The 17,537-nt window shown below is 40.6% G+C and overlaps 2 protein-coding genes across 4 annotated transcripts in view; both read left to right on the plus strand.

Annotated features, from left to right (window-relative positions):
- Positions 1 to 915: 915 nt before the first annotated feature.
- Positions 916 to 15,321, plus strand: zgc:173486. 3 transcript variants are annotated; one of them, XM_073936147.1, is made up of 8 exons: positions 959 to 1,153; positions 1,844 to 2,135; positions 2,321 to 2,430; positions 7,343 to 7,687; positions 7,844 to 8,135; positions 8,296 to 8,405; positions 10,093 to 10,461; positions 13,608 to 15,321. In XM_073936147.1, the coding sequence occupies exons 1-8, from the start codon at positions 1,150 to 1,152 to the stop codon at positions 14,315 to 14,317; spliced, it is 2,232 nt and encodes a 743-aa protein (XP_073792248.1). In that variant the 5' UTR covers positions 959 to 1,149; the 3' UTR covers positions 14,318 to 15,321.
- A 1,292-nt stretch (positions 15,322 to 16,613) lies between these two features.
- Positions 16,614 to 17,537, plus strand: part of LOC100329844 (uncharacterized) — a 55,880-nt gene continuing 54,956 nt past the window's right edge. The window contains 1 exon segment of the mRNA XM_073936768.1: positions 16,614 to 16,683. The gene's annotated coding sequence lies outside the window, so the exon portion shown is untranslated.

Below are 17,537 nucleotides of genomic sequence, written 5' to 3' on the forward strand. Positions count from 1 at the left end.
CCATCGGGCAGTCCTTGTTGTTGAGCCCTGATAATGCAAAGTAATAAACAATAGCTGCGTCCCAAATCGCATACTTTTGCACTATTCTACGCCATTTTGTAGTATAAATAGTGTTAGTAGTGTGTTCACACTGAAAACTCAAAAAATAATAAGTGCACTTTAATTACCCGGATGATGCACTCATTCAGCCGCTAAAATGATGGACACTTCACACACTCAGCGGCCGCAGGTTTGGTAATGTAGCGGAAGGGGCGGAGCTATCGGACGCACATGTTGAATAACTTTATTTATTTTGGATGGTGAAAGCAAAATTCTCCTACAAGAGTGATTATAGCTCCTCCTGATGGTGAATGCAGTTACACTCATGGCAGGTATTATTTGATAATTCGGTCGTTTATTTCACTGATTTGGCAACCGTCAAACGTCATCAGGGAAACGGTTTGAATTTCCGCTTAGTAAAAAAACATTAGTGTGCCATTTGGGACGACACTACATACATATACTATCCTGTTGAGTGTGTAGGTGCATAAGTACATAGTGCATGAGTGCATAGTGTATAGTGTGCCATTTGGGACGCAGCTATAATGTCTTGGGCAGATTCATCACCTGTAATTGTAATCTTTTATCATTAAGATTTACAACACATACAGATTTTACCTGTTCAGGAAAGACGCGTTACACTTTAAATGACGAAAAAGGATTTATTCAAACTTTCTTTTAAGAAAAAGCTTTTTTTTCTCACTTAAAATAGAATTACATTTGCTTTTAATTTTGTTGGGTGTATTTTTAACAGCTTTTAAGAGCCTAATAAACACAATTTCACGTCTTATTCTAATTAATTAGGCTTTTTTCTCTACATTAGCGATTGTTTTTGTCCTGTCTAAGTGTTTTAGTTTGGCGTGTTGTTGAGCCTCCGTTGCTCCCGCCTCGCGGTGATGACGTCAGCGCTGACGCGTTCATTCAGCGTCGAGTCTTCAGAGCTGAGGTGAGTCGTTGACGCTTTTTCTCGTGTTTACACAACAATAAAACACACTTTACAGTTTATTAAAGCGACAATCTGCGACTAGTTTCTGCATTGAGTTCACCTCTATCTGTGTGTCTGCTGACCAAAACAATACAGCAGGCAGAGAGCAGCTCTGAGAGGACTATATGAGTGAATGTGTTTAAGTTTTCCTCTATTGTGAATGAAGGTTTTTACGTCAGTTTTAATATCACAGTGTAATATGTGAATGTAAATAAAGGGAATCTGCTGCAGCTTCGATGTTGAAAGCGTTTACATTTTTAGTTAATAGTGAACCCTGATTTATTAAAGGTTTTTGTGACTTCTCAAATAGATGTGCTGCTGCTAACAATCTACTCAATTAATTGGTATAAATGCTTACTTCCTATTGAAATTAGATGTTGATGTCGAAGCATTTTTAAATACAATTAATTATAATAGTGTTTATCCTGCAAATACTTAATAGTCTGATTTGATGATCCTGGATGTCTGTTTAATGAGTGTTTGCAGTCTGTGCCTCATCAATAATATTATCAGAGCTGCTGAAATCCACTTTATTTCATGTCAATAGATTCTTTGTGCTTTGTCATTCATTATACTGATGTCTTCAGATCTACAAATTATCACAATCATTAAATTTTATTTGTGTCAGTATATTACAAACTAACATATTGTATCCAATACAAGATATAGCATCATATTATGATTCATCAGTCAGTGAAATGAATCAGATTTCACATATCACCTATATAAAGGGGTTGTATGGAGACATGCCTAGCATTTAAAAGTGAAAGCATACCCATTTTTATGCTAAAATATTACTTTCATTTACTTGATTTTCAGAGCTGAATGAAGACATGAAGAATCACTTAAATGTTCATTCAAAGATGAAGCGTTTTCTATGCACTTTGTGTGGAAAGAGCTACAATCATCCAAACAGTTTAAGAAGACATCAGATGGTCCACACTGGGGAGAGACCTTACAAGTGTTCACACTGCGGAAAAACATTCAATGACTCGGGGAGTCTAAAAGCACATGAGAGGATTCACACTGGAGAGAAGCCGTACACGTGTACTCAGTGTGGGAAGAGTTTCATACGATCGTCAGACCGTAATCGACACATGATGACCCACAGGTCTCTGAGACTCATCAATATTTTCCGAGCTGCTGAAATCCTCTTTTTTTTCCTGTCAGTAGTTTAGTTTGGTTTTAACCAATTATTTTTCTTAATGCTGTCAACTGCAAGATATAACATCATAATAAGATCTATTTCCTTAATCAGTGTAAATGAATCAGATTTCTCTGTTTATTCTCCTGAAGCTCTGCCGCCATCAGTGAAAGACAAAGACAGAGTTTATTGAAGGACAGTGAGAAGATGAGTGATCCAGAACCCTGCAGAATTAAACAGGAGGAGACTGAAGAACTAATAGGTTTGTTTATTTATTACTCTTCAATATTGAGGCTGAAGGTCAGTGCGGTTATTAACCTTTAAACACTTCATCAGTTTTAGTTCTTTTTCATATTTCTTTTCATTATATCTTAACAATATTTCTGTTTAGTATACGGGACACTGTTTTTACTGTTTAGTTTTTCACTTTTTATGCTGAAGTTTCATTAAACATTAAAATTACTAATAAAAAAGTTAGTGATTAGCGAATCGCTCATATATCTGCTCTGAGACGGATCCTCTGATAGACACGGCTTTGAAATGCTCCAGTGTCAAGGGAAACGTTCGATAATGCAATTTTGTCCTTTAATACAAGCAGTCAGTTATATATAAACTGTAGCTTTTATTTTAGCTGCTTAAAGAAAACACTCTTTAAATTTATCAAACAAAACTTTTTAATCATTGTCCCGCTTGCTTTTTGAGCATTGTCGTGCAAGTTCTTAAACACCTGTCATTGGTCATTGTGTTCCCGCACTCAACAGAAAGGGATGCTATTGGCTCTGATGGTCAGGGCCGGCACGTCCATAGAGGCGACCTAGGCAGCTGCCTAGGGCGGCAGAATAGAGAGGACGGCGTCCGCAACACTACCCTCACCCCCCGCACCCTCATTTATATCCGCGTCTAGGGCGGCAGAATAGAGAGGGCGGCGTCTCCGACACTACCGTCACCACCCGCGCATTATATCCGTGTCTAGTGCGATAGAATAGAGAGGTCGGTGTCTGCGGCACTACCCTCACCACCCGCGCCCTCAGTTATATCCGCGTCTAGTGCGATAGAATAGAGAGGGCGGTGTCCGCGGCACTACCCTCACCACCCGCGCCCTCAGTTATATCCGCGTCTAGTGCGATAGAATAGAGAGGGCGGCGTCTGCGGCACTACCCTCACCACCCGCGCCCTCAGTTATATCCGCGTCTAGTGCGATAGAATAGAGAGGGCGGCGTCTGCGGCACTACCCTCACCACCCGCGCCCTCAGTTATATCCGCGTCTAGTGCGATAGAATAGAGAGGGCGGCGTCTGCGGCACTACCCTCACCACCCGCGCCCTCAGTTATATCCGCGCCTAGTGCGATAGAATAGAGAGGGCGGCGTCCGTGGCACTACCCTCACCACCCGTGCCCTCAGTTATATCCGCGTCTAGTGCGATAGAATAGAGAGGGCGGCGTCCCCGACACTACCCTACAACCCGCGCCCTCAGTTATATCCGCGTCTAGTGCGATAGAATAGAGAGGGCGGCGTCCCCGACACTACCCTACAACCCGCGCCCTCAGTTATATCCGCGTCTATTGTGATAGAATAGAGAAGACGGCGTCCCCGACACTACCCTACAACCCGCGCCCTCAGTTATATCCGCGTCTATTGTGATAGAATAGAGAAGACGGCTTCCCCGACACTACCCTCACCACCCGCGCCCTCAGTAATATCCACGTCTATTGTGATAGAATAGAGAAGGCGGCGTCCCCGACACTACCCTCACCACCCGCGCCCTCAGTTATATCCGCATGTAGGGCTACAGAATAGAGAGGGTTGGGGTTGAGGGCGGCGTGACCGTCCTTTGGCTAAAGCGGTAGTTGAGCTTGCTCCGGCCCTGCTACTGGTCAGTGTGGCTCTGGTGTTGTTCACTGAGTAATGTGGATACATATGATCGGTCGTGGTTAGTCTATAATGTGGGTATATTTAATGAATCTTTATTTGTAGAGTGCTTTTATAATGTTGATTGTGTCAAATCAGCTTAACATAGAAGATTATAGTCAATTGAAACAGTGTCGGTCCAGTTATCAGAGTTCAGTGTGGTTTAATTTTCACTGCTGAAAGTTCAAACACTGAAGAGCAAATCCTTGAGTAGCTCCACAAGTCCCAACCAAGCAAGCCAGTGGCGACAGCGGCAAGGAACAAAACTTCACCAATTGGCTAAAGTGAAGGAAAAAACCTCGAGAGCAACCAGGCTCAGTTGGGCACGACCATTTCTGCTATGGCCAAAAGTCTTGTGCAGAGGTGCAGTCTAGGTGCTGGAGAACACTAAATGTCCATCGTGGAGAAGCTGCAGATGGGAGAGGTCACCGGCTGGTGTACAGGGTGTCCCTTCAGGATCAATGTGAGGACTTGACTGTCACTGTGATCTTACAGGGATTAGTCTCATGCTTTCCACTCCTCCATGACCACCACAGCAGCTGCTCAGGATACGGCCTGGTCCAGGATTATGGAAAACTTGGGAATATTAAAAATAGACTAACATAAGCAGATACCGTTCAAATTATAATGTCTTTTGGGAAGTGTCAAAGCTGATCCAGCTGCAGAGAAACACGCTGGTGTCTGTGGATCTACAAGAATCGCTGTAACAGACGAGAGAGGAGAGGGAACGTTACCTCATACAAGCAGGTCAAAGATCCGCGCACACAGTGAGAGAGAAGCAGAGCAGGGATGGAGTTTACAGCTTTTATTTTCTCCACTGCAGTGAAATAAGGGCTCGTGGGTTCTGCTTTAACAGTTGTCTGCTTTTTAAGTAATGTTAGCTGGATGCTTTTAATTTCTTGCAATCGCTACCCTCGCCATAGTTTGTTAATATCCAAAATAATTGCCCTCTCTTTCTCAGTTAGAGAATCAATGGGAAAAAGAACTTGGACTTGGTTTGGATCAGGAATGGTGGAAAATGGCAGCTGAAAGGGTTAATTCCTCTTCTTCCTGTGCCAGACTGAGTCTGATTTAATTTAAGGTTCTCCATAGAATTCACCTAACAAATCTCAAATTAAGTAAGCTATTCCCAGGCGTGGATGTTTGCTGTAATAGGTGTTTTCTAGCTCCTGCTGATCATGCTCATGTGGTTTTTTTCTTGTCCAAAGTTGGGACATTTTTAGTTTTTTTCTTTGATACTTTTTCTACAATTTTCAACATTTCTCTTGAGCCATGCCCTTTGATTGCTATTTTTGGTGTAACGGCTTTGTTGGAAAACCTTTCAAATAAGAATCCTAGGCGATGCAGTGGCGCAGTAGATTTCCTCCAGGTGCTCTGGTTTCCCCCACAGTCCAAAGACATGGGGTTCAGGTGAATTGGGTAGGCTAAATTGTCCGTAGTGTATGTGTGTGGATGTTTCCCAGAGATGGGTTGCGTCCGGAAGGTCATCCGCTGCATAAAAACGTGCTGGATAAGTTGGCGGTTCATTCCGTTGTGGCGACCCCGGATTGGATAAGTTGGCGGTTCATTCTGCTGTGGCGAGCCCGGATTAATAAAGGGACTAAGCCGACAAGAAAATGAGTGAATGAATAAGAATCCCTATGTTCTAGCCATTGCATCTCTGATAGCCCTGAGATGGATTTTATTACACTGGAGGTCTTCTAAACCTCCTTTCACTGTCTCATGGTTGGACGATATGAGGTCTTCTCTATATATTGAAAAAATTAAGTTTACACCAAGAGGTTCCACTGAAACTTTTTTTTTAATAAAAACTGGGATCCTCTTATTAATTTTGTCAGGAATACGTCTCTTTGCTTATTTGTAAGATTTTTATTTTTTCTTTCACGAAAGCTATCTGCCCCTTTTTATTAATGTGTGAGTGTTTTGTGTATTTTATAAATGTATATTTATTTAGCTGCTTTGACAATTCTTGTAGGTGCTAATGTTGTGTGTTTGTGTGTTTTTAATTCTCCTACTTCGGGGTGGGATGGGGCACTCATAGATATATACACTAGATATCGCATAGGGACCCTGAGCATGTGTCAATAGCGCCGCCACATTGGTACAGTGCTCCCAGGACAAATGTCATTCAAGCGCACTAGTCAAGACAGTGTTATTACGTGAAGATGCGGGACTTTAGCGCTGTCTACGGGTGTAGTAATGAGCAAACAAAGCACAGTTTTATGCTAGTTTTATGCTAGTTTTGTTGAATAAAATCAGCAAACAATGCAAAAGAAATATGACAATGAGACGCTGCTCTGCCAGAAACTTGTATTATTGTCGGCTAGTGAACGAGTCGTTCATAACGGAGATTCATTCACAAACGAATCGCTCCCTCCGTCAGTATGAGAAGTGAAAGCAGGAGAGGAGCTGTGTTTCAGGACATGATTAGATCAAATTTAACAGGGAGGGTGAATGTGAATAGTACATTTCTGTACACACAAACACAAGCTTTTTATCAGGAATGCCTGTGCGGTCACTGATCCAACAATGTAGAAAAGTGATGTAAAATTATTATAATTTTCGTAATTAGAAAAAAAAAAGTGCATACTAACATCCAGGAAAACTCCCGATCATAGATATATGTGTATATGTGTATATCTCTGGCTTTGCATGGCCACAGACCTCCACTGTACCTTTGTCCCGCATTCATTTCAAAGGAGCGCTGCCCTGTAGCAAGATGGCGGCGCTATTGACGCATTCCGTCCAAAAGACAACAATAGGCCAGGCGACATCTAGTGTATATATCTATGTGGGGCACTAAGGGGTTTTGAATGTTCTTGTTTACCCTTAGTTATTGTTTAAAACAAAATTGTAAATAATTGATATTGTGAAAAATAATAATCAAAATAATCACAGCTTTTGCGATCTGAACAGCACACCTTTTCAAATAGCCATTTCAGTTTAAAATCAATTAATCGTGCAAGTTAAGGTGCTCTAGCAACAGACGCTAGACCCATGGTCTTTAGCCTCCTTGTTAGAGCAACCGACTCCCATGCAGAAGGTCGCCGGTTTGGTACCAGCTTGGAGCGGGTTGGGTTGTGTAGGACTGGCAGGGTTGCACAAGCCTATTTTATACCACAAGTTTAATGTAAAGACAGCTTACTATGAACTTGTGTGTTATACACTTAAACCTTTTCTAACTTTAATAAAGATATGTAAGATTAGGGACTATCCTTGAGCACTGTCTGCTGTTACACACTGACATGTTTTTACTTAATTTACAGATGTGAAGGTGGAGAGTGAAGATGAGGAGAAACATCATGTCAAGAGTGAAGAAGAAACTCACACAAGCACTGAACACAGTGTTTTACTGAACAGCACAGCTGTAAAAGGTTTCGTCTGCACTCGGTGTGGAAAAAATTTTGGGCGAAAATTTGATCTCAAGCGTCACATGTGGATCCACACTGGAGAGAAACCGTACAAGTGTTCACAATGCGACAAGAAATTCTGTAAATTACAAGACCTGAAAACACACAAGAAGATTCACACTAAAGGGTTTCTCTGCATTGCCTGTGGGAAGAGTTTCAGGGATACATTTTCTCTACGAAGACACACGCACAAATCTCTTGGTAAGTTTATAATCTAAAGGTCTAGCCCTTCCAGATTTTATTAGTTAGGATAATTGTGGAGCTTATAACACTTATTTGAAGTGTTTGCATTGAAACATGCATAATGATTTAAAGTGTTTAAAAGTGAAAGTGAAAGCATCCCTACTTGATTTTCAGAGCGTAACGAAGACATGAAGAATCACTTTAATGTTCATTCAACGATGAAACATTTTTCATGCTGTTTGTGTGGAAAGAGCTACAATCATCCACACAGTTTAAGAAGACATCAGACGATCCACACTGGAGAGAGACCTTACAAGTGTTCATATTGCGAGAAAACATTCAGTGAGTCAGGAAGTCTGAGATCACACGAGAGGATTCACACTGGAGAGAAACCGTTCACATGTACTCAGTGTGGGAAGAGTTTCATACGGTCGTCAGACCGTAATCGACACATGATGACCCACAGGTCTCTGAGGCCAATCCTCTTTATTTCCTGTCAGTAGTTTAGTTTTGTTTTAACCAATTATTTTTCTTAATGCTATCACCTGCAAGATATAACATCATAATAAGATCTATTTCCTCAATCAGTGTAAATGAATCAGATTTCTCTGTTTCTTCTCCTGAAGCTCTGCCGCCATCAATGAAAGACAAAGACAGAGTTTATTGAAGGACAGTGAGAAGATGAGTGATCCAGAACCCTGCAGAATTAAACAGGAAGACACTGAAGAACAAACAGGTTGGTGTTTATTCATTAATCTTCAATAATGTAGCTGAAGAACAGTGAGGTTGTTTTGTTTTTCACTTTTTACACTGAAGTAACATTAAACAGTAAAATTACTAATAAAACACTCAATAGCGAATCACTCGTATATCTGCTCCTCTGATAGACACAGCTTTAAAATGCTCCAATGTTCTTCTCTCAGTGTAAAGATTCTGTGAAGCGATGACTGTTGTAGCCAATCACAGACATATCCGTTGAGTTTATTAACACGGCTGTTTAAGATCCTACTCAACAACCTGCAATTCTCTTTAATTAATTGGTACCTAACTTGCTGAAATTTTCATCAGCAGATGGCCCTGGGCTTTTCTAATTTGGGAGAAGCACACTAAGATAAGATAATAGGCTCATCATTAGCAATCTCGCCTTCATTCAATCATTAATTCATTTTCTTTTCGACTTAGTCCCTTTATTAATCCGGGGTCGCCACAGCGGAATGAACCGCCACCTTATCCAGCACATGTTTTACGCAGCGGATGCCCTTAGTACGGACAATTTAGCCTATCCAATTCTTCTATAGCGCATGTGTTTGGACTCCGGAGGAAACCCATGCAAACTCGGCGAGAACAAGCAAACTCCACACAGAAACCCAGCCTAAGCTCGAACCAGCACTACCTACTGCGCCACCGCGTTGCCTTAATTCAGTCATTTACAAGAGAACTCCTATAATAATAATAAGTCAACTTAATGAATAATAATTAGAACATCCTAGCTTCCTCATTGCTCCATCCAACATTATCATATCCAATCTCTGTTACTATGTCCAAGTTAGATTTATTCCCTGAGGAATAACGACACAGCTCCTCCTACGTCCAGGCCGACATCCGGTGTTTTGGGACTTGACAAAACATGCCAATAGAGTTGCTGTACCTAGGGGTTACCAGGCAATACTTAGCCGAGCGATACTTGCAAGATGCCAGTGGAAACGCATCATCAGCCTTTTTTCATTTCAAAATCCTAATCCTCTCCTTTCCCTTGGGTCATAACCCCTCTATCCAGTTCTAGCGTGAGGTTGCCTTCGGTAGCGGCACCGATCCTGAGACCCGCCATTTCCCACTCCCCCTGTTTTGCTTACTCCTGGTGCTGACCCAAGCAGAGGCTCTCTCTGCTAATGGAGCCAGTGGCCATCAATTCCACCCTCTTTTCCCCCCGCAATACAATCCATCAGATCCTAGTTTACAACTCCTACCAATATTGTCCCGATACGCAAACCACCAATACTGCGCAAACTAGATCACTAGTTTACTCAGCCCTCTTTCCACCAATGGCCCACTCACTATGCATCTCCAACGGGAGGATCCCTCTGCCAGCAGCTCAAGTTCAGTCATTCACTTCCCCTTCCCACATTTGTCCAACAACCATGGCCAATACAGGTGTGAGGCCTGATTGCTGGCATTCCTTTCACTTTATTCCGATTATGATCTGCTTTTACTTCTGGGGCCAGTCCAACCATGAACATGCAATCCTGTCAGAAATGCAGGAAATTGATATCACAGACAGAATCACACCCAATCAAACTATGAACTTGTGTGTGATTCACCTAAAGTTTTCCTAAATTTATTAATGGTTATTTTAGATTACAAACTATCATTGAGCCCCGTCTGCCACTTAACACTGTCATGTGACTTATTTACTTTATTTGCAGAGGTGAAGGTGGAGAGTGAAGTACTGTGGGGAATCGAAGATGAGGAGAAACATCATGTCAAAAGTGAAGAAGAAACTCGCACAAACACAGATGGTAGTGTTTCAATGAACAGCACAGCTGTGAAAAGTTTAGCCTGCACTCAGTGTGGAAAGAGATTCAGCCGCAAATACGGTCTCATCATTCACATGAAGATCCACGCCGGAGAGAAACCTTACAAGTGTTCCCACTGCGACAAGAGATTCAGTAAATTACGAGACCTGAAAGCACACAGGAAGATTCATCCCAAAGAGAAACCATATCGCTGCATAGCTTGTGGGAGGAGTTTCATGGATATATTTATACTACAAACCCATACCAAAAAATTTCACGGTAAGTTGATCGTCTAAAGATTCAGTAATGTTTAATGTTATGGACCTGAAACGTACAGAAAAGAAGATACGTCAGGATACGTCTTATGTTCAAACTTAATAGTTTATTAAAATCACAAATATTTTGTGTGCTGACGAATAGCGCTAATGCACTTTGGGCGTTCCGAGTTCGAGTCCCAGCTTTAGGAGCTTGTGTACATGTACACACCCATACACATGTGTGTGACTGACTGTATGTGTATGTATGTAGGGCACAGGTGTCAAACTCCGTTCCAAAAGGGCCGCAGCTCTGCACAGTTTAGTTCCAACCCTAATTAAACACACCTGATCAAACTAATTGGGTCCTTCAGGCTTGTTTGAAACCTACAGGTAAGTGTGTTGGAGCAGGGTTGGAACTAAACTGTGCAGGGCTTCAGCCCTCCAGGGATTGAGTTTGACACCCCTGATGTAGAGTATGTGTGTGTGTTTTAAATACAACCTCAAATCAGAAAAAGTTGTGACCGTATGAAAAACACAAATAAAAAAGAAAGCGGTGATTTTCAAATTTAATTTGACTTGTATTTCATTGCAGACAACATGAGCACAAAATATTTCATGTTTTTCTGCTGAACTTTCATTTGTAAATATACATTTCCTGTCATTCAGACCTGCAACACAATCCAAATAAAGTTGTGACAGGATCACTTTAGGGCTAGAAATCAGCTAAATTCTTTAAATAATTTAAAACATTTGATGTCAACAGATGATTGTAATTATGATTTGATGCAAAAGCAGCATCCAGGAAAGGTCTAGTCCTTTAGGAGAAAAGATGGGCGGAGCATCGCCAATTTGCCAACAAACACATGAGAAAATTGAAATATTTAAAACAATGTTCCTCAGAGAAAGAGAGGAAGACAACTGGACTTTTCACCTTCAACAATGCAGAACATCATCAAAAAAAATCAAAGAAATTTGGAGAAAGTTCAGTGCGTGAAGAACGGGGGTGCAAGCGCATATATCTCCGATTCCTCAGGAGGCGCTGCATCAAGAATCCTCATTTATCTATAAGCCAGATCACCACATGGGCTCAGGAATACTGTGGCAAATCTTTGTCAAGTACCACAATACATAGTTACATCCATAAATGCTAGTTAAAACTGTAATCTGCCAAAAAAAAAGCCCTATGTTAACAGTGTCCAGGAGCGCCGTCATCTTCTTTGGGCTCGGAGGTATCTGGGATGGCCCATCAGACAGTGGAAATGTGTACTGTGCTCAGAGGAATCAGTATTTCAGGTATTTTTTTTTTTTTTAAAGAAATGGACACCATGTGCTCAGGACCAAAAACAAAAGGATTATCCAGACTTACCAGCAACAAATGCAAAAGCCAGGGTCTGTTATGGTCTGGATATGTGTCAGTGCCCTTGGCATAGGTAACCTGCACTTCCGTGAAAACACCAATAATGCTGAAAAGTGCGTAGAGATTTTGGAGCACAATATGCTGCCACCTTTTCCAGGCATGCTCTTGCATATTTCAACAAGACAATGCAAAGTCCTGTCTGTGGAGGAAGAGGATACAGGTATTTGACTGGCCTGCCTGCAGTCCTGACCTGTCTCTAATGGAGAATGTGTGGCACATTTTGAAGTGCAAAATGCGACAATGAAGACCTTGTGCTGTTGCCCACCTCAAGGCTTGTTTGCAGGAACAATTGAACAAAATTACTGTCTTCAGTCGCTAAACGCCTTTTAGGTGTTGTGAAAAGGAATGGCAACATTACAAAGTGGTACATGCGTTGCTGTTCCAACTATTTTTGAAATGTGTTGCAATAACCAAAATTGGAATACGTCTTTATTTTGAAAAAACAAACAATAAAAATCATGAGGAACACATTAAATATTGTTTGTTGTGTTGTCTGAAATGAAATGCAAGTCAAAGTAAATTTAGAAACCACTACTTTTTTGCATTTCCATACTGTTACGATTTTTTCAGATTTGGGGTTGTACTATAAAGTGCACTACTGTTAGAAAAATACATTTTCATTAACCCTTTCTGCACATAAGGGGGTATAAAACATGAACGCATGAGTATAGAATATAAATATATATGTGTGTGTGTGTATTTATTTTGAAAGCAGAGGCGTGGTTCTTTATTTTAATATGTAATTTAGTCATATTCCTAGTTGAAAATATTCTGAGGACTGTCAAATTTAGGTGAAACTCATAAAGAATGTTGGCAGGACAAGAGTTAAAGGAAAAGTAGTACTTTTGATTAGTGAGGCATATATTCAATAAGAATGCCTTAGTCATTGCAATTTAGTTGATAGGCTGGTTTTCAGTAATAAACAAAATAATCAGGGCGTTACCTTGGACATTGGTTTATGGTTGTAATGAAGTTCACGGCCCTTTGGCCGCCGGGAAGAAGGAGGCGGAGAACCGACACAGGTTTAAATTATTTATTAATAACAGGGACAGCAGCTCCTCACGGAGACTGCCGTCTAAACCAAAACAAACGGACAGCAGCTCCTCACGGAGACTGCCGTCAAACTGAAAGCAAAAGTAAAACAATATGCCCGGGCCCGGTCCTCTCTCGGCTTCCTCTTATAGTCCAGAGCTCCTTCTGTGGGATCCGAGGCCGGTGCGCAGCACAGGTGCATCCGCTCACGTGGCTGCCTCATTCCGTTCCCACGGCTCTCGGCGACGCCCCCTCGCCACAATGGTCAATATTGATTAGAAATGTAATTTGCAAGCATGTGCAATTATATGTGTTACATTCCTACAAAAATCAAGGGGTTAAACAAAATAACGAGGAGCGAACAAACGAAGAACACGGGGAGAATACCGCTTCCTGACCCAGAATCATCAGACAACATCGTCTTAATTAATTTTATGATCACCATCAGGCAATCGTTGATTTTTTTTGATTAATTATTCACCACAACATGTAAACAATAATTAGATTTTTAAAAAATTATTCTCTAGACAACACTAATAAATACATGTATGGCTGTAAATTCACCTGTTTTTAAATTGACACTCAAAATTTCACTAAAGATTTCTGCAAGTTTGTAATGGAAACCTGCCTATTGATTAATTGTGTGAAAGTGAAAGTGAAAGCATCCCTACTTCCCATTTTGGTCTTAAATGTAACTTTTTTGTTTACTTGATTTTCAGAACTGAGTGAAGACATGAAGAATTACTTTGAAGTTCATTTAAAGCTGAAGCCGTTTTCATGCTCTTTGTGTGGAAAGAGTTTCAATCGTTCACATATACTAAGAAAACATCAGAGGAATCACTCTGGAGAGAAACCGTACAAGTGTTCGCACTGCGACAAAACATTCAGTCAGCCAGAGTATCTGAAAAAGCACAAGGTGATTCACACTGGAAGGAAACGTTACAAGTGTTCACGCTGCGAAAAAACATATAGCAATTCAGAAAATCTGAAAATGCATGAGATGATTCACACCGGAAAGAGACCGCACACATGCGACCAGTGTGGGAAGACATTCGTACGATCATCAGACCTTAATCGACACATGCTGATCCACACTGGAGAGAAAAAACACAAATGTGATCAATGCGGCAAAACATTTCTGAGGACTTCAGATCTGAAGATCCATCTTAGATCTCACACAGAAGATAAACCTTATCCATGCTCCGAGTGTGGAAAGAGTTTTAAAAGACAGTCACATTTAAGTAAGCATCAGAAGATGCACGCTGCTGTGAAAGAGCATGTGTGCCTTAAATGTGGGAAGACTTTTAATAAAGCTGGATATTTGAAACAGCACCAGAGGATGCACACTGGAGAAAACACAGATGCGGAGTGTGGGAAGAGCTTCACAAAGTCATCAAACCTCAAACAACATGTGGAGGGAAAACAGTGATCAACGTGGCAAGACATTTTTAAGGGCTGCAGAGCTGAAGAAACATTAAGGCCAATGTTTTCAACACGTTTTTCAGCATTCACACTCAAGTGATTTTTCTGTTAGATGGTGCTTAATGAACTTACATCTTTTGAAAGGAAACTGAAATGAAAACAGAGTCCTATTTGATCTGGATTTACTCTCTAGACAGCAAAAAGGTTCAGTATGTAAAGGTGCTGTATGTAAGTTTTTGTCTCTTCTAAAGCTTAAATATACCATAATGTGTTTGCAGATATGTTAGAAACATGTTAAGTGAATATATTTGTCTATCTGAAAAACATTGCTGAAGTCAGTTATTCTCTTTTGAAAATGTCTGTCTTTGTTGTGGTCTCTATACCCAGCCCACTGAAAGTTTACTCCGTTATATTTCAACGCCTTGGTGGAAAACACACCGTATTTCATTTCAGTCATGAAGGCTGCTTCAGTGTACCTGCATTTGAGTCATCAGAGGAGGGGCGGAGTCAAACAGTGTTTTGATTTTAGAGTGCCAATGGGTGTCAATCTTACATACTGCACCTTTAACACATTTTTGACGCTATTCTTTTGTTCAGGTGGTTTAAGTAAGTTCTAAATTATGTAGCTAATAATACATCAAAACAATCTGAATTTAAATTGTGTTCATTTGAATTATTGACAATGGGGTATATGCCGAAGTATGCTAAAGGACTTTTAATTTGCCAGTAACCTTGGTTAAGCGCTTCCGGTGAATTGTATGCCATTGCAAAATCAGGGCGTTTAAGGTCTGTTTTCTTTAAAAATCTGTAATCTCCACTGGCTAAGTGATATCCGATGTAAAGCCTGGGGGGGTTCGGTACTTCGGTACTTATGGGGACCGGACTATACCGAAAAGCTGAGAAACTGTGCTTTTCCATCCGTAATAATTCAAATTCATCATTTCATTCATTCATTTTCTTGTCGGCTTAGTCCCTTTATTAATCCAGGGTCGCCACAGCGGAATGAACCGCCAACTTATCCAGCAAGTTTTTACGCAGCGGATGCCCTTCCAGCCACAACCCATCTCTGGCTCATCCACACACACACTCATACACTACGGACAATTTAGCCTACCCAATTCACCTGAACTGCATGTGTTTGGACTGTGGGGGAAACCGGAGCACCCAGAGGAAACCCACGCGAAGGCAGGGAGAACATGCAAACTCCACACAGAAACGCCAACTGAGCCGAGGTTCGAACCAGCGACCTTCTTGCTGTGAGGCGACAGCACTACCTACTGCGCCACTGCCTCGCCCCAATAATTCAAATTAACACAATTTAAATTCACATAGTTTTGGAATATTATTAGCTCCATACAAAATCAGTTTAAATCAATTAGGAAAACATCTACTTTTACTCCTCAAGCTATTCAGGAGACATGCGCACCCACTGACAGGTAAAGATGTTCACTGTTGTCTTTTAGGCCTACTGAGGGATCGAGATGCACTGACCAATGTTTACATGTGCACATGACTGGCCAATATTGGTGTGGTAAACATTTTCATAAGTGTCCTCCAAATTTATCTACCACCTGTTCATATATATATATATATATATATATATATATATATATATATATATATATATATATATATATATATATATAATTAAATTCATTCAGCAACTCCATGCGCTGAAATGTTTTTTTTTCCACTGTTTGATGATAATAGTTATTCTCTTTAGTCGCCTCCTGTTGTTACAAATATTAGTAAAACTGTGAGCGTGTCAAGTATAAAAGCCTCTACATCTAATGGCTATGTGTGCAGTCAGCTGTGGAGCCATGTAAAAGTATAAATCAGACTTAAAGAGAAGTAAATGTTTTATAAAGCAATGCAAAAACGCATACTTTTAATGAGGACTCTAGAAAGCTAAATCCCCCAAAAGATGGTGTATGGTCACTCTGTTTAAATGCCATATTAGGCCTTTGACATCTTGCTTCATGATACAATCTATGTAATTAAGTATAAAAAATTGTCTTGGGCAGATTGAGCACCTGTAATTCTTGTATTAAGTATTTCAACATATTTTATAGTGTAGCTATGTGTATTAATAGTAGTTAGCTTTAAAAAAAGTTATTTTTTTTTACTTATCAGCCACGAATAATGTTTGCCTTTTCATTTTAACTGTGAATGTATCTTTCTAAAGGGCCTAATAAACAATATTTCACCTAACACGTATTTGATAAGATGGCCTTTTCTCTACATTAGCGATTGTTTTGTCCTGTCAGCAGTATTTTAAATTGGCGCGTTTTTGTTGATCCACCGTTGCTCCCGCCACGCATTGATGACGTCAGCACTGACGCGTTCACTCAGCGTCGAGTCTTCAGAGCTGAGGTGAGTCGTTGACGCTTTTTCTCGTGTTTACACAACAATAAAACACACTTTACAGTTTATTAAAGCGACAATCTGCGACTAGTTTCTGCATTGAGTTCACCTCTATCTGTGTGTCTGCTGACCAAAACAATACAGCAGGCAGAGAGCAGCTCTGAGAGGACAATATGAGTGAAGTGTTTGAGTTTATCTGTGTTTACATTAGTGTTTAAGTCTTTCCAAATTTGTTATATCGCAAAGTATAATCTGTGAAGGGACATAATGGGAATCTACCACAACAGATTAATGAAAGTTGATGCTGAAAACGTTAAAGTAATAGTTTATGGTTTAAAGTGTAGAAGAAGATCTGGGATAATGCTAACAGCAAAGCATTGAGAATGCATATCCCTCCCTGCCATCCAAAGCCACGTCCCCTGAAGTCATGAACGTGCACTGGATAACATAGACATCCATATGATGCTAGATCGGGGATGTCAAACTCAATTCCCTGAGGGCTGCAGCCCTGCACAGTTTTGTTCCAACCCTGCTCCAACACACTTACCTGTAGGTTTCAAACAAGCCTGAAGGACTCGGTTAGTTTGATCAGGTGTGTTTAATTAGGGTTGGAACTAAACTGTGCAGATCTGCGGCCCTCCAGCAATTGAGTTTGAGTAAGATTACTTTATAATTCTGTTATTCCAAATGTAAACACATTTTGAAAAACGGTATTGTTTCTAGCACATTTTTAGTTGTGTAATAAGCAAATTTTGTCGTAATGTGGTAGAGTTGTCACAATATATTATTCAGTACCAATCGATTCTGAAATAAAAAAAAATGGAAATATCAGAGCTGCTGAAATCCTCTTTATTTCATATCAA

Source organism: Danio rerio, chromosome 22 (genome assembly GCF_049306965.1).
Source record: "Danio rerio strain Tuebingen ecotype United States chromosome 22, GRCz12tu, whole genome shotgun sequence".
NCBI classification, from domain to species: domain Eukaryota; kingdom Metazoa; phylum Chordata; class Actinopteri; order Cypriniformes; family Danionidae; genus Danio; species Danio rerio.

Excerpts from the sequence above, each read along its gene's own strand:
- zgc:173486 (XM_073936147.1), top strand. Across the intron at positions 8,136-8,295 it reads CGACACATGATGACCCACAG|CTCTGCCGCCATCAATGAAA; the intron begins GTCTCTGAGGCC and ends CTTCTCCTGAAG. Across the intron at positions 8,406-10,092 it reads AGACACTGAAGAACAAACAG|AGGTGAAGGTGGAGAGTGAA; the intron begins GTTGGTGTTTAT and ends CTTTATTTGCAG.